General features: G+C 36.4%; 1 protein-coding gene, 3 non-coding genes and 2 pseudogenes across 11 annotated transcripts; 5 read left to right on the top strand and 1 right to left on the bottom strand.

Moving 5' to 3' along the window:
• Window positions 1–723: 723 nt before the first annotated feature.
• LOC106172915 (dynein light chain 2, cytoplasmic pseudogene) lies at window positions 724–2,005 on the top strand (annotated as a pseudogene). The gene is made up of 2 exons (XR_015331306.1): window positions 724–866; window positions 1,468–2,005. The product of XR_015331306.1 is annotated as a dynein light chain 2, cytoplasmic pseudogene (transcript).
• A 947-nt stretch (window positions 2,006–2,952) lies between these two features.
• On the top strand, window positions 2,953–3,901 carry LOC106172914 (dynein light chain 2, cytoplasmic pseudogene; annotated as a pseudogene). The gene is made up of 2 exons (XR_015331307.1): window positions 2,953–3,002; window positions 3,588–3,901. The product of XR_015331307.1 is annotated as a dynein light chain 2, cytoplasmic pseudogene (transcript).
• Window positions 3,902–5,240: 1,339 nt separating this feature from the next.
• On the bottom strand, window positions 5,241–15,382 carry LOC106172939 (steroid 17-alpha-hydroxylase/17,20 lyase). Of its 6 annotated transcripts, none has more exons than XM_013553881.2 (12): window positions 13,324–15,382; window positions 13,044–13,199; window positions 12,479–12,559; window positions 12,123–12,227; window positions 11,383–11,476; window positions 10,995–11,150; window positions 10,199–10,410; window positions 8,852–8,980; window positions 8,295–8,396; window positions 7,967–8,101; window positions 7,420–7,643; window positions 5,241–6,978 (listed from the first exon to the last, which is right to left on the bottom strand). In XM_013553881.2, exons 1-12 carry the CDS (start codon window positions 13,367–13,369, stop codon window positions 6,871–6,873), a joined length of 1,548 nt encoding a protein of 515 aa, XP_013409335.2. In that variant the 5' UTR covers window positions 13,370–15,382; the 3' UTR covers window positions 5,241–6,870. The 6 variants fall into 6 exon arrangements, with proteins under 6 accessions (XP_013409335.2, XP_013409334.2, XP_013409339.2 ...); XM_013553880.2 differs by having other exon boundaries at window positions 5,241–6,996; window positions 13,324–15,370; XM_013553885.2 differs by having other exon boundaries at window positions 5,241–6,996; window positions 13,691–15,364.
• A 1,168-nt stretch (window positions 15,383–16,550) lies between these two features.
• On the top strand, window positions 16,551–16,717 carry LOC112041652 (U1 spliceosomal RNA). The gene has a single exon (XR_002886313.2). It is a non-coding gene; the product is annotated as a U1 spliceosomal RNA (small nuclear RNA).
• A 1,395-nt stretch (window positions 16,718–18,112) lies between these two features.
• On the top strand, window positions 18,113–18,279 carry LOC112042405 (U1 spliceosomal RNA). The gene has a single exon (XR_002886515.2). It is a non-coding gene; the product is annotated as a U1 spliceosomal RNA (small nuclear RNA).
• Window positions 18,280–20,107: 1,828 nt separating this feature from the next.
• LOC112042402 (U1 spliceosomal RNA) lies at window positions 20,108–20,274 on the top strand. Its single transcript, XR_002886512.2, has one exon. It is a non-coding gene; the product is annotated as a U1 spliceosomal RNA (small nuclear RNA).
• The last annotated feature ends 600 nt before the right edge of the window (window positions 20,275–20,874 follow it).

Genomic DNA, 20,874 nt, shown 5'->3' on the forward strand with positions numbered 1-20,874 from the left:
TTTTAGTTATGTTGATGACAATCAAACAAACAAACAAACAGACAAACAGGGGTGAAAACATAACCTCCTTGGTGGAGGTGATAATAGGCCTACTGTTTTTCTCCTGTTCATGATAAACCTATATTTATCCAGTATTTTCATGTGTTGGGTTGAACTATAAGACGATTTGGCTTGTTACAAAATATATAACTAATGGAAACATTGCCTGTAAAGGTAGACGTTAACGTCGGTATTACTTTGAACTTTTATTTTCTGAACCAGCTCCCTTAAAGCATTGTGTAGGGCCTAACAAGCTGTCCACACGGGCATTTGTGCTGTCCCGGACATGCCTGCGTTTCCATTGTCGCTGGCGTGCAAGTCGACATTTTCCCTGCTGTGTCCTCTACGCCTTTGTGAACAACATAATTTTTTCCATTGCCTGATTTCTATGAAGGATCAATTTACCGTTCTCACCTTGTGCAATAGGGCGACTGGTTGAAAAATGCGTTGTGCGCATTGGGCGTAGGCCTACATATAGCAGAGAGAGAGAGAAAAAGAGTTGATCATCGCACGCAGAAAAATCAGCGGCGAACTGTATACAACATTTGCCTCCCTTGAATCTGATTCAAGGTTTATCTATTCTTGTGGCAAAAAGGGTATCTAACCTAACCCCAGCTAGTTATTTTACTAATTTTAAACCTGTTCTCACGCAAGACAGTGTTGGGCCTATCTTGTTAAATGCTCCGCGAAAATGCCGTTTATTGTCCAATCAGATTTATGAATGGTAATGTTACTAAGCAGTATAAAAGCTTTAAAATATAACCACAGCATTTTTAGATCAGAGACAAAATATACATCTATCACAGCTTAATACCGCCCTTAAACAGGTAAGTTTTTAACAAGGTGCCAGTTATATTAATTCAGTAGCACTGGCGGTTACAGGATTGAACTAAATAAGGGTAGGGGCGCGAGGAATGTGCGGTGTGCACAATTAAGAACACATTGCTTTGCTGCCCTTAAGCAAATATGCTAGAATAGAAGAGAATGAATTTATTAATGTAGGTCAGAGTGGTGAAAATATATCTTCTTGGTTCCTTTGTTTTCCGGGTTTTTGAGAGGTAGGAAGAGTAGGCCTACAATAGGAGCTATGGAGTAAGGGATACACCCCTATGGTACAGCATTGTGGGGAGAAGTTTAGGATTTGCTATTATTGTCATAGATAAGATAATCAAATCATTTTTTTTTTTTTTTTTTTTTTGTGGATTGCATTTTATGACGCCGAAATTTACGTGTAGGCCTACATTTTTATATTCCTAAATAATAAGGCCTTTTCTTTATTTTGTCCCCTACTGTAGACTATTATTGCAATAATTTTGTCAGTAATTCTAGTGCACTGGCAAGTGTGAATGATTCGTAAAATTATTTAGATAATTTTTTTACCTTTCAATTCAAATAATGAAATTTTATGTGCTGACATTTTTTTTTCAGAAAAATGTCTGAGAGAAAGGCTGTAATTAAAAATGCTGACATGTCTGAAGACATGCAGCAAGACGCAGTTGAGTGTGCTACACAGGCGCTGGAAAAATACAACATTGAAAAAGACATTGCCGCTTTCATCAAGAAGGAATTTGACAAGAAATACAACCCTACCTGGCACGCGATTGTGGGACGCAACTTCGGCAGCTACGTGACGCACGAAACCAAGCACTTCATCTACTTCTACCTAGGCCAAGTTGCCATTTTACTCTTCAAGTCTGGCTGAACCAGAAGAATTTCCACAAGCATCTGTACTCTGACTTTTTTTTTACAAAAATAGTCGTAGAAAAATACTTTTTTTCTGAGACAATGAAAAGCAGATGACATTTATACAGGAGTTATTTTCCATGGTGACTATATGTGGTCTTAGTAAACTTTCAACTCAACAAATCATGTGAGAGAAATTTGCAGACATCTCATGTGATCCTTCTCTGTATGCATGTTTTTATTTATATATATTTTTAATAAAGCAAATTATTGATTACCTTGATTTTTGTGTCATATTTTACTTTTTTTTTATATTTTTGAATGTTTATATTCTTTCTGTTCTGTCACCGAATGCGCCGTTACCCTTCCAATATTGTAATTAAATGAACTATCCAAGACAAAATACCAAATTACGAAAAATAAAATATCGAGACTGTTTAAAAGATTAACTTCATCTTGCATTTTAATCGAAACTTTTGGATTAAATTCTGTTTTTCTGCAGTTCATAAAAAAAATATATCAATTTACTATTTTCACGTGTTGGGGTGAACTATACGGCGTTTTGGCTTGTTACAAAATTAAAGAGCTGCTAAATTTAATTGTGTAACTAATAAAATATCGTCTGTAAAGGTAGAGGCAAATGTTGGTATTAACCTTATCTTTTATTTTCTGAACCAGCTTCCTTAAAGCACGGTGTAACAAGCTGTCCACACGGGTGTCTTTGCTGCCCTGGCATGTCTGCGTTTCCACAGTCGCACTTGTACCCGCTGTGCCCTCTACTCCTTTGTGAACAACAGCAATATTATGCTTTTCCATTGTTTGATTTTTATGTAGGATCCATTTTCCTTTTTCACTTTGTTCACTGGGTCGACTTGTTGATAATGTGTGGTGCGCACTAGGCGTAACTGAGAATGAGAGAGACACAGAGAGATGAGTGCCGATCATTGCAAGCAAAAAGAAAATCAGCGATGAACTGTATCCAGCATTTGAATACGTCCCTTGAATCTGATTAATTTTTCTTTTAACCTACTCTTGGCAAAAAGGTATTTTAAATTGTATATTCCGAGGTAGTTATTTTACTACTTTAAACTTGTTTTCACGGAAGACAAAGTGTTGGGCCTATCTTGCTAAATGCTCCGTGAAAATGCTATTTGTTATCCAATCAGATTTATGAATGGCTATGTTACCAAGCAGTAGAAAAGCTTAAAAATATAACCACAATATTTTTAGATCACTGATGAAACATACACTTGTCGCTGTTTAATACCACTCTGCAATAGGTAAGTTTTTATCAAGGTGCCATCTATTATATTAATTTAGTAGGCCCCCTACCAATTGCGATTCCAGGATTTTATTTAGAAGGGGGAAGGGGCGCAGGGGGGGGGTACGGTGTGCACAATTAAGAACATTTTGCTTTGTTGCCTTCAAAAGATATGCAAGAGTAGACGTGAGTGAATTCATGTAAATCTCATTCAATTAAAACTTATGGGGATATGTCCCTTTGGGTACCTCAAAGTGCCGAAAAAGTTAAGGATTTGTTATTGTTGTTCTACCATTATAAAAACATTACTAGGACATTTTAGTGTACTTAAGGTACTTTATGAACCTGACATTTACATGTGCATTTATTTCCATTCTAATATAAAAAAAACTACATATGTAAATAATGGAGATTTGAGGAGATCGTTTCTTCATTCTGGCCCCTACTATACTATAAGAATTATCATTATTTGTGTTGCAAAAATTTTGTTAGTTATTATACTGCATTGGCAAGTGTGGATTATCCCAATTGTTAAATTATTTTTATAAATTTACTTCATTTCATTCAATGTAATCAGTTTTAAATATTGATATTCATTTTTCAGAAAAATGTCTGAGAGAAAGGCCGTAGTTAAAAATGCTGATATGTCTGAAGACATGCAGCAAGACGCAATTGACTGTGCCACACAGGCGCTAGAAAAATACAACATTGAAAAAGACATCGCCGCTTACATCAAGAAGGAATTTGACAAGAAATACAACCCTACCTGGCACGCGATTGTGGGGCGCAACTTCGGCAGCTACGTGACACACGAAACCAAGCATTTCATCTACTTCTACCTAGGCCAAGTTGCCATCTTACTCTTCAAGTCTGGCTGAACCAGAAGAATTCCCACAAGCACCTGTACCCTGACTTTTTTTTTACAAAAATGGTCGAAGAAAATACTTTTTTGAGACAATGATAAGCAGATGATATTTGTACAGGAGTTATTTTCCATGGTGACTATATGTGGTCTTAATTAGTAAACTTTAACTCAACAAATCATGAGATAAATTTGCATACACCTCGTGTGATCTTACTTTGCGTGCGCATATATATATATATATATATATATATATATATATATATATATATATATATATATATATATATATATATATTTTTTTTTTTTTTTTTTTTTTTTTTTTTTTCAAAAGAAGAATTAAACTATTGTTAACGTATTTTTGGTGTTTTGATTTTCCTTTTTGATATTCATAAATTGTCAGATGTAATGTGTTCGTCACCGAGCGCGGCCATAACCATCTATTATAAATATAAAGTTATCAAACTGTTCTAAAATTACAGTCCTTTTCTAATATAAAAGTACAAAATACTCGACACGGTTTCATAAAACAGTTTCATATTAAATTTTGGATGAAAAACTTTAGAATGAAATTATTTTTTCTTTTGTTCAAGACAAAACCATTTCAATCTATTAACAAGTATGTACTGGTATCAAACATTTGATATTTTTTCTTGTCATAAATTAGGTGAAATGTTCATTTTAATTGGACAAATAATATATTAGGTTAAGGCGGACGTAAATGTCGGTATTAATTTAAACGTTTATTTTCTGTAGGGGCCACTCCCACAGATATTTGAATCGATCTATCTGCCTGGGGAGTCTCACTAAATTGCTATCAGCTCAAGAGGCTTAAATATCTGTCACGCCCATTAAAGCTGTTAGAGGGTAATTATCTTTACTCCCTAGCTGATTCGGTGACTCTTGAGCAGATTGCAATTTAGCGTGAACCCCCAGGGAGTTACGTCGATCCAGATGGATGGATCTAAGTATGGGAACTCAGTCTTAAGCTTTTTTTACAGCAAAGTGCAACAAGCTGTACACGGGGGTGTTACGGCTGCCAAAGCAATGTCTGCATCTGTAAAGCCGCTATCCAAAATGTGCGGGTCAACATTTCCCCCCCGGTTACCTACTTCTCTTTTGTGAGCAGCCCCAATATTATTCTTTTGCATTGTTTGATTTCTATGGAGGATCAATATTCTTTTATCGCCATGTACAACGGGTTGCTATTTTGAATAACGCTGTACGCACTCAGCGTAAAAGAATGCATGTAGAGAGGTTAGGTTAGGTGAGGGGAGGAAGAGAATAATGCTAATCAGCGTATCAGCGTAAATGGAAAAAAATTATTTCAGTTTTAAATGTCTTTGATGGTGAGGGAATAAATCTGAGGCACGAAATTAAAGTCAAATACATAAGACGTAGATTAATGCCTTTATTTCTAAAAGAAAGCTGAAGTTGTGGGTATTTTCAAAGCAGTAGTCATGTTGATTACAATGAGCAGGGAAATCAATTTTCATTTAGTGGAAGGAAATAATAAATTTCCACAAAAAAAAACAACAAAAAACAAAACTGTGTATCTTTTACTCAACGTATGGTTACAAAGCTGATAAATACAGTATTTGAAAATAAAAAAAAATACTTGCGAGTGATATACATGGTTTACTTGTATAGAAACAAGCAAAGAACTGTTAACATTCCACATATAAATGTCTGAAATTAAGAGAACAATTCTAATAAGTCTAGAACCTATAAACATTATAATTCTTACGTTACTGCAAGTCTTCATGTATATTCAAAGCCATGTTGTGAAGTTTTTATCACTGTACATCGGTAGTGGATGGCGCCACTATATTAGGCAGCCAAAGCTATTTTAACTCTCAATTAGTGTCCAGCTCGTGTCGATACGTTGCGTAAAATAATTCTTCGGATAATGTACATTCTTCGCAACTGACCTAAACAGCGTGTTCCATTAAAAAACTACCAGAATTTGAAGTGCAAGAACTCAATGCTTTTTGGTCCCCGTAGAATTTATTCCCTGTGCAAAGTCAACGAATATATAATGTTGTGGTTTTGTCAACTTCATTGATGTATTGCACTTTTCACGCAGTTTTTAATATTCTATCTTAGCATATATTTTTATATCTTTAAATCTGCAAATTCGGCAAGTTCCATTTATGACACAAGACCGGAGCAAAAACCCACCATTTTATACATGTAGATTTTATTTGTGTAAAGTAAGAAACTGACAGTAATAACTTATATACGGTTGTGTTTCTTATTTTCAATAGTTCAACAGTGTCGTGGTCCTTTGTTTATCGAAATACAATCGGGTATGAAATAAATGAAAATAACAAATGCTGCCATCACTAGTCGCAAATTTTCTCTATTTATTTGTCCGTCTTAAAACTTAAAAATCTATGTGCAGGAGTTTCTAAATTTTCCATCTATTGTTCTGACCATCCAATCCCCTTTACATTAACTGTCCTTTCTCTTTCTCTTTCATTCCCATCTCTTTTTGTCTCTCTTTTCTCTCTCTCTCTCTCTGATCAGCGTTAAACTAACTGTCAAAATATGATTCTTCCCTCCTTTATGTACGCAACAGCAATTAAACCGCGCATGATCCACTGGCGACAGATATTTGGACAGAAATCAAATCTGCAGCGAAAACCAGGACAGAAATCAAATTTGCGTCTCAGATCGGAACAGCAGTTCTCCTCCCGGGTAACCCGTATTTAACACATTTTACAAACACGTTTTACACGCCGACAGCAATAACAATTATTCAGATTGATACCACAACACCAGCACGTTACAGGGGATTCGCTCTCGCTTCATATACATCTTTGATGTCTTTCGTTTAATAGACACTAAGCTAAACGTAGGCTAGGCAGTGCATTTTCTTTTCAACTCTTAGTTCCATTTATGATCAGTAATTCATGAGGTAAATGCAAATCCACTGAGCATGGTGTAATTGTCCCCAAATACCGTTTAGGATTAAAAACATTCTAAACCATTTCGTAAATTCAGCCATTTCCTTCATCAAACATCATTTTCTTTTTTGGACGAGTATTTTCTGAGGTTTCGGGGTGCAGGTCAGTTCGATTTTCGCAGGCTCAAAATCTGGTTCTTGTCCCGGTGGAAAACTCACTTTAAACTGACGGAAAAATAATGCCTGTGTAAGAAAAATAAACTCACAATGTGTTATGCATGTATTACCAAATGGCGGCCAATGATATTATAACATACTTGAAAACAAATATATCATATCTTTAGTAAAAAAAGTGTACCATAGGAAATTTCAGTATCCAAAACTAACGAAAAAATATTAATACGGCCTAAAAAAAAAACGTTGTCGAGTTTCTCGCTTCCGATTTTTGTCATTTTTACTGCCACATGCTATAATGGAATACATTAGCAATTTTTTCCTTTAAGAGACTGACTTAAAAACTAAAAAGACTAAGGATTCAGAGGGGCTGAGAAACCATCTGAAGTGAAAATGAATACTTTTAAATGTATTAAAATATCATGTCCAAATAAGCATGATTTTCTCAAATATACCATGATATACCATGAAATCGCGTTGACGTCTACTCACCGATATCATCATGAGATTTACCCTCGCAATTCCTTCTCCGATGCATTTTCTCTTGCCGCTGCTGAACGGAAGCCATATTTTATTGTCAACCTCTTTCAAGCTTCCGTCATTGTCCAAAAATCTCTCTGGCTTGAAAACTTCCGGCGACTCCCAGTTGTTCGGGTCATGGTGGATTGCCCAAATGTTTACTGATACGAGAGTGCCTTTTGGAATGTCGTAGCCACCTAAATGTACAATAGTTGGTGAACGTCAAATCGACAAACTAAGCAGGTTAATATGCTAGTCTGTGAAAGCTCCATTTTTCCAATATAGCATCGGACTAAGATCTTTGGTCACTTTAGAAATACTTCAACCACTGAATCAATGTTTTTCTATTAACTTGAGTAGCAATGCTTCCGACTGGTAATGTATTTAATTTTAATTATAATAATAAAAACAAATGTGGGGATTTTAGTTCCACAGTTAAAAAATCGGAATTGAACTCGATAAAAAGCAGACTTCGTCATTTTAATGTCTATAAATGCAAACCTATGAAGATGATGCCTACCCAATTTGGTGTCACGAAGTGTTTGGTGAGGGAGGCCTGCTGGGGCAGGAGGGCGCATGCGCAAAACCTCTCGCTGAACAGCCTCACAGTAAGGCAACTTGGATTTGCAGAGGCGAAGATTATCGAAATCTTTTCCTAGGTAGAAAAATTGAATATAAACGGCCAAAACCACGCTTAAAACTGTAATTCTCTCACGAGCGTTTGTGATAAGTCTTTTAATTAATAAAACGGTGACATTTAACAAAAGTTGTTTTTTATTGTTGTATGCGTGATCATTGAAATGTATTCTTCGTAGAAGATCAGAACGAGAGATGATATACCAATATACCTAAATCATCTAATTCTTTGTGGAGCTTTTCCTGGACCTTTGGATGAGCGGCAACGTACAGAATCATCCATTTCAGGGTGTCGGATGTAGTGGATGTTCCAGCTGCAAAGAATAACATAGGTTTATTTGCTAAGGACTTGATTATAATTAGTCTTGTATTTTGGAATGCAACTCTGCGTCATATTCAACTTTCCCTACGCGTTAACCATCATACACATAGTAAAGATAAACAGACATTTGTAATAGTTATTTATATTGGAGACATATTTAGAAACTTAGTTGCAAGAAATACGTGGTTAAGTCTCCATATATTTAGACTTGCACCCAGTCCTTTTCAGAGCCGAAAACGGGTAGTGTGGCCCGACGTACCAGTGATTTCAGGATCATTCGGTGTCGAGTCTGGTAGTTGGGTAGGCCTGATAGCCGAAATATATATTCTAGTCGCCCTATGTAAATTCTATTGAACTAAATAAATTATTATTATTATTATTATTATTATTATTATTGAAATACACTGCTTCGTATCACCACCTTTTCACAGTTACATTTTCTCTTACCAAAGAATATGTCCAGCATGATGTAAAGTATGCGAGTGTCAGAAAGCGACTCCTTGACGTTGTCATCACTCTCATTTGTTAGTTCCTTTTTCAGCAGCAAAAGGTGGTCCATAACGTCCCTTACATCATCTTTAAAATTAAACGCCGACATAATGATAGTTATAAAACAACTTCCAGTTAATATGCATAAGGGGAAACTACATGTGTAATGGAACGAGATTTGAAACAATAAATATAAGTAGTATATGCAGTTTTAACCATTTAAACACAGAACACTTAAAGAAGCATGTTCGATACGTTACACGTGGCATGTGAAATTCATTTGGATTGTGTAGGAAACTGGGGCTTATAATTTCTATACATTACAGTGCTTTACCACTAGCTTTATTTATATAATCTCTGAGATCCTCTGAGGAAATTGCTGACTCAACATTGGACTGGTCTAGGACAAACAACATGCGATTAAACAGGAAAAAAACCAAACAAATGGCCATATCATTTAAACGCAAGAATGCTGATATCCCTAAGCTCATTATTGACAAAACAGATATTGAATTTGTAGAATCATTTAAATTACTTGGAGTGTATATCTCTAATGACCTCACATGGAAGGTACATGTAGACAAAATCACTAAAAAAGCAAGCAAAAGGATTTATTTCCTTCAGCACCTTAAGCGTGCAGGCCTTACAACTGATGACCTAGTAACTTATTACCAGACGGTCATAAGGCCAGTTTTGGAATATGCTGCCCCTGTCTGGCACTTTAGGTTAACAAATGAATTGACTGCCTTAGTAGAAAAGTCTCAAGAAAGAGCTCTTAAGATAATTTATCCTGAACTTGAATATGACGCTGCTTGTGAACATAGTAAACTTGAACTGCTGAGTGAAAGACGTATCAATGCATGCAAAAATGGTTTATTAGTATATCAAATGAACCAGATCATAGACTGTATTATCTTTTGCAACCAAAACAAAATGCCAAATATTCATTGAGGGAACAGGAAACTTTTAAAAGACCTTAAATTAAAACCAAACGATCAATGAGTGACTTTTTAACAAGTGTCATATACAAGTTTCAGAATTAACTGATAGACTTTTATTTCTTTCTTTTTAACCTTGCATTTTAGATATTTTGTTTTAAATTTGCTTACATATGTCTTTTAATATTCCTTTGTTCTTACTTACTAATGGTTTTATCCGACTGTGATGCAATGATTGTAATTATCCAACCCTCGGGTTGCAAGTTTGGTAATAATAATTAAAATCTGCTGGATATATGTAATGTATAAAAATAATAATCATATTTTAACTTTGCTTACAAGGTTGCAAATTTTAGAAGTTACGTACCCGAGTTAAAAGTTTTTTTGTGTTCTGCCAGTTGGACTTCATGGAAGCGTATCAGATTCTTCTTGAGTCGCTTTGCCAAAAGGGATGATGGGATAGGTAGATGCTTTAAGCTCGGTATGACGTCAGAGGGAATGAGGCCTCCAAACACCTCGTGCATGGTTTCGTCCACTATGAACTTCAGCCAAATGAATTCCGGTTGGTCCATTTTATAGCTGACAAATATAAATGAATCACTTTTAAGCTTCGAAAAATGCCGAGACAATATACAGATTCTGTTTTTTGAAAGCAAACAATCAATAGGATTGGGCATGTATTGAATTCTATTCTTTATGCTACTTATTTTATTTTTATGCTACTTATTCTATTTTTTATGGTAGTACCATCTTCTCACCCGGCAAAGGTTAGCACAAATATTTTAGAATACGGTGTCTTATCACGCGTTAAAGTTACAACGAGAGATACAGAATGAACATCAAGTCTTCTTTCCGTCGATGAAAACGTTTCTACGGCGTTTCTTTCCTTTTCAAGGCTATCAACAGACCAGCGGCTCCACATAGAAAGCTAGCAAAAGTGGAACATGGACGGAACAATTTATCGTCTGCGACAGCAAGTTGTCATATTCTGTGCCGAATTTTAAAAGGTGATATAATAATGTGATACAATAATGCTAAATCGATAAGCGTTACATTGGTAGAAGCAATTCCAAACACAGTTTGTTAAAACAAATTTTATCAGACACATGCACCCCCCCACCAGACTATGTGACATATGTTCTGGGAAGCTTAACATATCCTACCATTGTCCGAAAGCCATCCTGCAGACAATGTTGAAGACAAGTAACCGAATGTGGGCATCAATATCAAAAGGCTTGGTCTCCTTTTCAATCAAAGCAGCCATGTCATCAAAGGCAGACTTTGTGAATGTTTCCAGTTTATCGCTCGATACGTAGGTCCTTTAGGATAAGACAGAATATATATATATATATATATATATATATATATATATATATATATATATATATATATATAATTCCATGAATAACAGATGCAACATAGATAAGAAGGTTCAAGCATGAATTTCAAGCAGACCAAAACTAAATATACATACAGAATGTTGTGAAGCATACATCTTAGAAAATACCTCTTTCACTTTAAATGATTCAAATTTATAAACAATTTAAATACCTGAACGCCTTTAAAGCCATCTGTCTTTGTAGTCTCCAAACGGGCCCATAATCAGTTAAAACAATGTCTTTGTAGCCTCCGCTGAATAGTTCATCTTAAAGGGGAAAAATGGTTTTTATTTAAAAAAACTTTAAAATTGGTTTTTCGACGAAATTCTGTGGCCAAGATAATATTGTTATGAAGATTGCCATTGTTGTCGACTACAGTTTTGCGCCAGCTGCCTTTGATCTTAAATTTTCAGTAGATACATGAATAAGCTTCTTATTACGACGTTCTATTACGCAATTACATTTTCAGTTTTCTAGGGTTTTATAAGGGCATCCAAATAAAAAAATATAAATCAATAATAATAATAATAATAATGGAATAAAACTTGAGAATGAAAAAAAAAATGTAAGTAAACCGTACGGTGCATTTTACATTGCACACTCGAAACGACAACATCTGCTTGGTATCAGGGTTTTTGCCTGCAGGAAACTTATTTTAAATTTCATAACTTATTTTCATGGGCAGTCTTACTCATTCCAAGGGTTATTTTCTTTTTATTCTTTTCATTTTTCTTTTTTTATTTTGTACTTGCCAGACAACAAATGATTGATTTCCAGATTATAAAACATTGCACGAGGTATTTATCAAAGGTCAATTCTCTTTTTATGTGATACTTTAATAATAAAACATCATTTGATCACCATAATCAGATTCCCTTACTTTCTTACTTTACATATATAACTGTCACTTACACTTCCAACTCATGGCACCCCTTCCGGCAAATATCTCTTTCTTCTCAACCATTGCCTCATGTACAATATTGGCGGATTTCAGAACCACCATCTTGTTACCAAAACCTGTAAACAAAGACCACACACAATTGGCTTTTTTATCTGTGAGGGCGGACAGTGTCAAAACAGGTGTCCAGATAAACACTAGAACTCAAATTTACTAAAACTGAAACACCGTTGCAATGCGCATGTCTTATCTAATTAGAAACATAGTTTGGTGTCTAAATAAACTGTAAAACATTCCAAAACAATGTTTTGCTTTAATGCACAGACCGATACAAGATCATAAGAGATATATACGGATAGTGAACGATTACCTAAGTTCACAGTGAAAATATCACCAAAGGCCTTTCCGAGCTTATCGAATACAGCATAAAATCGACCGTCGTTTTTGAATTCTGAAACAAAAGGCACCGTTTACCAAAAGCAGAAAGTTTAATAATGAAAAGATATTGAAATGACTGATTCAATTCTCTTTAAGTACGTCAGAACAATACTATGTACAGTTTTTCAAGTAGAAATATAATGGAATAGTAATGAATAAACCAAACAAAAACAATAAATAAACATTGAATACACGAATTATAAATACAAACACTTTTCGTGGAGTAAATAAAAAAAAAACAGTTAAGAGATAGAAAATGCATCAACCCGGGCTTCAAGAGATATAACCGAATCAATTCCCCAGTACCGGCAAATATGTTGGAGGTCCTGACGGCAGTATACTTCTCCTTCTGAAGGAAATATGACATCATCAAAGAAAGCACCATGTATCGGCGACCAAGAAAGTCTTCAAAGTAAGCCAACTGGTTACATGTGAAATATTCATCATACTTTTAATTAAAAATTAAATGCTTATTGCCATGCATTTTATGTTCTCACCCAAGTAGTTCCCCAGTATAGGCAGCTGTGGAGGCCCTGGCGGCAGTTTGTATTTCTTCCTCTGTAGTAATGACATCACCAACAGGAATACTGCACCCCCGACCAAGACGGTCTTCACGTTTAGTAGACCCAGCAGACCCAAGAGGTGCATTGTTCCTGAGATATAATTGGAACAATGCTGGCAAGATAACATATACCTTGTACAAGGCATTACATCATGTCTGTATCAATTAAAATGTCGTTTTAACTCTCTCTCTCTTCTCTCTCTCTCGTATCTTACCTGTATGTACACTTAATTCCTGTGATATATGAACGTTCCCTAACATACAAATGCATCTTCAATTCAGTGTTACAGCTGCCTTTAAAAAAAGGAAGTGACTGCCCTTTCCTACAATACATACCTTGGTATGTTTTGTGAACGCTTTTTGCGATTTTTTAGGTTTCTTTCGATGAAATGCCACTACTCTCTCCCTCTAATGATATATGCCTTGAACACTTCGTTCAAGGTTTCCTGGTTTACCCTGTATATGTCTCGGGTGTCAGTTTATAACTGATTTCAAGCTCTATATATCAGTTATAATGTGTACAAATAAATAAATGTCCAAGTGCATATATGGTAATGTTAACTCTCTAATACATGGACAGACCTTGAAAATCGCATCACCTTTCCCGATCAGAGTTCCCTCACTCACACTGCTTGTTTTTCGTAGACCTTTCAGTCGCTGTGCACCCCACTGGGCCAGTATTATTTACCGTTAATCTTTTGTCAAATATCGCTGTTATTCAATCATACAATGCGTTTAATTCAGGCGGTAAATGTGGCATGCAATAACAGGTCAAACCCTTGACCTTGGCACAGTTTGCATACAGTGATAATATGGAAAGGCATATATATGATATAAACCCCTCTGATATTACATATAATGGTAGTACAAGCACCGACTCAGATGATATTTACTATGCACTACCCGGTATACCTGTGCGCATCGATACTTTTGTTACAATGTGGTTGATAGTAAAAATGCGAATAAAGGCTTATATTGATTATTGTACCGGTATTTTCAACGTCGCGACCGTAATGGGTACAAAAAAAAGTCAATATGCCTTACTAATCATCCCTGTCCTACTTAACACCGGCGTAGGAGATCGAATTATTCCCTGTCCATATTAAACGCGGGCAAAGTTTCTGAAGCTTGAACCGGTAACTGAGCCGCGACATAGCATTCCCCGGGATATAAACTGTCACAGGGCCAATCAATACTCGGGAGTGATCGTGAAAAAGCTTAGTCCTGTTTATACCCCTTCAGGGTCGTAGTATATAGCCATATGACGCTGCACAATAGATACTTGTTTAATTAATAGAATTTCAAAGAAGTTTATGAAATTTAACTGTAGGCCTACTATAACAGGTTTAAGTATCTGATAACCATTAGTAGGGTGGGTTTAATTTTTCAGCGCGAGACTTAAATAAAATCATAAAAATAATTATTGTTGTGTCATGAATTAGCCAGAAAAGTACCTGTATCTGTGAATATCCAGCGACAAATCAATATGTGGGCCTGGTAGTCCAGGTATAATCAATCTCAGAATATGGTTGGGATTGGCCGAGTAGCGAACAGTGACTTCATTTCAGCAGTAAATTAGCCCAAGTTTGTAGCATCTTTTGTGATACAAGGGTGATGACCGAGTCGAGGATTTTAACCCCTCTTAACTAAACAGGGGATTAACGGTATAAAAGGCAGCCATTAGGTCAAAAATGCAGGTAAGGTCGGAGAGTAGCCTATAGTTTACTGAGCGGTGTAGAATAAGCGATTTTTTGTTCGTTTTAATTTCCTCTTCTCTTAATCTTTAAATTACATTATATTTTTTTTCATAGAAGAGGATAAACATAACCGATCGTCATACAATATTTTCTATGCGTCAAAATAGAGAGAGAGAAAAAAGTTCATTGCGCACCTGATCGTCTGTCTACTGACACTATAATTCATCTGATTTTATATGCTAATTTTTGTCATTTTTCAGACCCTTGAATCCACATAAGCCTAGATTACATTTGAAATGCGATGTCCGCACGGTGCACATATACTGCTCGTAATACCCTTTCCATACGGCGTCTGAGCGGAGGTAGACGGTGGCCGTGCGAAATTGCACGGAATCGTACGGATTTAAGGTCATGCGATGAAGACACACTCGGCGTAGCCCGTAGCTCCTTACGATTTAAAAAATAACAATAATAATAATTAAAGAAAATAAAAAATAAAAACAGTCGGACAATTTCATCGCACGGCACCCGTGTAAATGTAATCTAGGCTTTATTCATACAGTGCATCCAATGCAACATTTGTGCGCATTGAAGGTAACAATACAAACACACGTAGGTGCAACTGTCTACCGGCATCTGTCAATAATTTTTGAATATAAAGAGAAACGGAATAAAATGCCGTGAAACGAATCAAATCTCTACATTAAGCATAGATTTGCAAATATTCATAACAATGAAATGTCTTTTGCACCCATTATAGTCTTATAGTCATAGTATAGGGTCTTATGCTCGTGCTCATTAGGAATGCGTCACTTTTTTGAAAGATTAAATCCTCAATACGGTTTGGCTGACCTGATAGATTATCCCAAATAGGTGTAACTCGGGTACGTATTTTTTTTTTTTGGGGGGGGGGGGGGTGAGGGGGGCTGCGTTCGCGCTATTCCCTGATTATCAAATCAAAATCAATCCACTTATCTTCCTCTGAGGCATAACAAACAAAACCAATATCTCATTAATCTTAGCCAATAGATTTTAGTCGGAGATTCAACGTAGGCATTGCATTCCGCATCGAAGTCGACTGAACCAGGAGGGAAGATCCTTAATGTATGACTGTGATGCGCTACGGCATATATTGTATATGCATGTGTATGCTTTCGAGGTATTTATATAGTTTCTGCTTATCGGGCTTATTTCTCCCTCTCGCCCTGTGACGCATTCGCGCCCCCGAGTTGGCTGGTTGTCTATGTACAGTGGTCGTACACTCTCATTGGCAATAAGTCTACAGTTACTGTAGAAGCTTAGACAATGGAAAGCCATTACACGTAGACTTTTATCCCACAGTTACTACAATAAGAAAAAATGTAAACATTCCGTTTCAAGGCCGTATGAGATAACGAAACCATTGCACTCACTTTACACCAGATTCAACCCCCAAATTAATACGACAACTTTTTTTGGGGTTGCACATAATTACGTATACCCTTTGAATGTCGGAAGCTAACAACTTATAAGGCATATGGCTTTGAATAAATGAAAAATTAATAAACGCTTAAAACACCTCTTTTATATTATAAAATCAAAATTCTAGATAGCACGTTTTTAACTTTAAACTGAAAAAAATTGTGTAATATGATATTTCAATTAATTTACAAATATGAGTAACCTTGAAATATATTTGATTCACCATAACCACTATGGCAGCGGACAGCATGGTAGAAGAGTCCAGTCAAACGTCAATAACAAGCATACTTACCTGGCACAGAAGTTAACCGTGATCATTAAGGCGGATCTTCATTAGCGAGGCCTTACCATTGCACAATACGGTTTGGCTGACCTGATCGATTGCCCCAAATAGGGGTAACTCGGGTGCGTAATTTTTTATCGTGGGGGACTGCGTTCGCGCTATCCCCTGATTACCAAAAGCAATTCCATCCACTCATCATCCAGAGGCACCATGAACAGAACTATTCGTAATCATTTAGAGACATTGAATAAATACGGTATGTTGTTATAGATGCCATTTATTTGAGTCACCGATCTGAGTGTTAAATATCACGAGTGCATTGTCCAGCCGCAAGTCTGATCTTAATCGTTTAGAGACACTGAACAAACATGTTGTTATAGATGCCATTAATTTGAGTCACCAAACTGAACGTCAAATGTTACTGTTGCATTGTCCAGCTGCAGGTGAATATTTATGGCGCCTTGTGGTCAAGGACTAAAGAAAACGAGACTTAAGACCCCATTCCCACAGATTTTAGATCTATCTATCCCAGTGGGGAGTCTCACTAGATAACTGTCAGCTTAGCCGGCTTAAGCGTCTGTCCCACCTACTAAAAGCTGTAAGGGGGTAATTAACTACCCTGCACGCTCGGCTGACATCAATTTGGCGTGAACCCCCACGGAGTTAGGTCGATCTAGATGGATCGATCTAAAACTATGGGAATGCACTCTTAGGTGTTACAATGTAGCATATGCAATATATTTATTTAATACGATGGCAAAAGAGAGACCATCCAGTGATAGAAGATACAGTAGACGATTCTACACGAAACATTGCACTCCGCATTGGTTGAACCAGGGGGGAGGGACATCACCTGCTTATAATTCTCCACAGGTACGTCTGTGATGTGCAGGATTACACAAGCTAGGATACGACATTTATACGATCGCAGGGCATTTACATTTGGATCCAAAAATGTTGGGCTCATTCCTCTCTCTCGCCCTTGACACAGCTGCTTCTTGATTGGCTGGTTGTCTACGGTGGTCGTAGACTCCAAACGCTGATTAGCCAAAAGTCTACAGTTTCTGTAGACGCTTAACCAATAAAATGCCGTAACACCTAGACATTTTCCCTTCCATGACTTTCATAAGAGTTTTTTTTTTTTTTCTTCTTCTTTTATTGTAAAAGAGCTACTAAAATGGGAAAATCTACGCATTTCTTTCAAATACAGCATGAACTAACGCAATCATTACAGTAACTTCACCCCAACTTTGATATCTCCAAGTTAATATGACTCTTTTTGTCCTTGTTGAATGCATATCATTAGCCTTTGAAAGCCGGAAGATAACAAATAATAAATAACTTATAATCAATGAAAAATAATGAATGCATTAAAACTTCTTTTATGTTATGAAATCGAAATAATAGATCACGTACTACTACCATTAAACTGAAATAATTGTAGTAACATGACATTTTAATAAATTTACAAATATAAGTAACTGGAGGTCTACTTAATTCACTTCGCCCACTATGGCAGCCGACAGCATGGTAGAAGACTCCAGTCAAACGTCAGTAACAAGCATACTTACCTGGCACAGAAGTTAACCGTGATCATTAAGGCGGTTCTTCATTAGCGAGGCCTTACCATTGCACAATACGGTTTGGCTGACCTGATCGATTACCCCAAATAGGGGTAACTCGGGTGCGTAATTTTTTATTGTGGGGGACTGCGTTCGCGCTATCCCCTGATTACCAAATCAAAATCACACCACTTCTCATCATCTCAGGCTCCATGAATAGAACTGATCGTAATCATTTAGTGACATAAAACAAAAATGTTATTATAGATGCAATTAATTTGAGTCACCGAACAGAAAGTCAAATATCACGAGTGCATTGTACAGCCGCAGGTGAGTATTTAGGGCACCTTGTGGTCACTTTGTCCATGTCAAGGACTAAAGAAAACGAGGATGAACACGTGTCTTTTAGGTGTTTCAATGTAGCATACGCAATCTATTTATTTAATACGATGGCAAAAGAGAGACCATCAAGTGATCGAAGATACAGTAGGTGATTCTACACGAAACATTGCACTCCGCATTGGTTGAACCAGGGGGGAGGGGCATCGCATACTTAAAATTCTCCACATGTACGTCTCTGATGTGCAGGATTACACAAGCTAGGATACGACATTTATACGATCGCAGGGCATTTACATTTGGATCCGCCTAAAATGTTGGGCTCATTCTTCACTTTCGCCCTTGTCACCGATGCGTTCCGATTGGCTGGTTGTCTACAGTGGTCGTAGACTCCCAACACTGATTGGCCAAAAGTCTACAGTTACTGTAGACGCTTAACCAATGAAATGCCGTTACACCTAGACTTTTTCAGCACAGGCTTCAAACAACTGCGCATGCACGAAAAGTGCGCTGTTTGAAATAAACAAGTTGGTGAAATTGACAAAGCCTGCCGGTGGTTACCGTCTGGTTGATTTTATTTCATTTGCTCTTTGGTGTCTTTTTGAAATTTTAAATTAGTAATGTTTTATTGATTTTTTTTTAAAGTAAATCCATCGGAATTCCTTAGAATAACATTTATTTTAGCTTCATTACAAGTGGATTCCCATTGTATTTATAGTGTTATATGTGGCCCCAATTGAGATTTTTCACCCCTCCCCCACTCTTGATACATAAAATGCGCCATGTGCCAGATTGAAAATGACCGTGCAAAATGTATTTAAAATCGTAGGAAGGTTGATTGCAGATAATGCTGCGAGGAAATTCTTGTTCCAGGGCGAACTCGGCCAATATAATTTTTTTAACTTCGTCTCCCGGTTTTGCAGCGCCAGTTCTAATTTTTGAAAACGAGGCAATGGAACCAAACAATACGATGCAATTTGTAATCTCGTAAAAATTGCTATTTTTCAATAAAGACCATAGCATGGAGTAAATCGAAATGCGACTCTTTTATTATTATGATCTTTAATAATCATTAATATAAAATGTACGATTTAAGAAGTTCTTGTTCCCGGCCTTTTCATTAACTTAATTGATTTTTTAAAGTATTTGGAGATTAAAAACACAAAAGTTGTCTGGTTTCATATCGAGGCACTCCGTTTCGTTCGTGTGCTGACTTTTTCCCTTCCATGACTTCCATAAGTGGTTTTATATTGTAAAAGAGCTACTACAATGGGGAAAATGTACGCATTTCGTTCAAATACCACATAAACTAATGCAATCATTACACTAACTTCACCCCAACTTTGATTTTCCCAAGTTGATATCACTTTTTTCGTCCTTGTTGAGTGCACATCATTAGCCTTTGAATGCTGGAAGATAACAACTAATAAATGATAATAAATGAAAAAAAATTATGAATGCATAAAAAAATTATTTCATGTTATAAAATCGAAATCATAGATCACGTACTATTACCATTTAACTAAAATACTTGTCGTAATATGATGTCTTGATGAATTTACAAACATAAGTAACCTTGAAATCTATTTAATTCGCTTTGCCCACTATGGCAGCGGACAGCATGGTAGAAGAGACCAGTCAAACGTCAGTAGTAAGCATACTTACCTGGCACAGAAGTTAACCGTGATCATTAAGGCGGTTCTTCATTAGCGAGGCCTTACCATTGCACAATACGGTTTGGCTGACCTGATCGATTACCCCAAATAGGGGTAACTCGGGTGCGTAATTTTTTATCGTGGGGGACTGCGTTCGCGCTATCCCCTGATTACCAAATCAAAATCAATTCACTCATCATTATCCCAGGCACCATGAATAGAACTGATCGTAATCATTTAGAGACATTGACTTAATATGTTGTTACAGATGCAGTTTTAACTGTAAATTAAAATTTTGATTCGCCGAACTGAACTGAACTTAAAATATTACGAGTGCATTGTCCAGCCGCAGGTGAGTATTTAGGGCACCTTGTGGTCACTGTGTGTGTGTGTGTGTGTATGAGGGGGGTAGAAAACTAAGATTAATTGGGGCTCAAAAAGGGGGGGGGGGCAACTAAGATGAAATGGTGCTCTTAATAGTAGGGAATAATAAAGATGAATTTGGGCTCGTAATCGTGGAGGGGGACAACTTAGATGAAATTGGGGAGACAACTTTATATTTGGGGTCGCAATCGGTTTGCACAGTAAATAAAAAATCTCATGGTAACAGAGGTGTGTAATGACAACAGTTGCATTATAAAAATAAAGATACTTGTATATGAATTTGAATTTCAGCAAGGTTAATGTTGTAGGGATTAAGAGCATAATATGAATTGTTTACTTCCTTTTTAAAGAATGTTTGTAATGTTGAAAACTCATTCTAAAAGGA

The sequence above is a fragment of the Lingula anatina genome, chromosome 10, assembly GCF_051362555.1.
Source record: "Lingula anatina isolate TDL-2025a chromosome 10, LinAna3.0, whole genome shotgun sequence".
Classification (NCBI taxonomy): Eukaryota; Metazoa; Brachiopoda; class Lingulata; order Lingulida; family Lingulidae; genus Lingula; species Lingula anatina.

Excerpts from the sequence above, each read along its gene's own strand:
- LOC106172939 (XM_013553880.2), bottom strand. The coding sequence starts at position 13,369 with ATGTTAGGGAACGTTCATATATCACAGGAATTAAGTGTACATACAG. Across the intron at positions 8,397-8,851 it reads CATGCTGGACATATTCTTTG|CTGGAACATCCACTACATCC; the intron begins GTAAGAGAAAAT and ends TATTCTTTGCAG. Across the intron at positions 8,102-8,294 it reads CAAAGAATTAGATGATTTAG|GAAAAGATTTCGATAATCTT; the intron begins GTATATTGGTAT and ends TTTTCTACCTAG.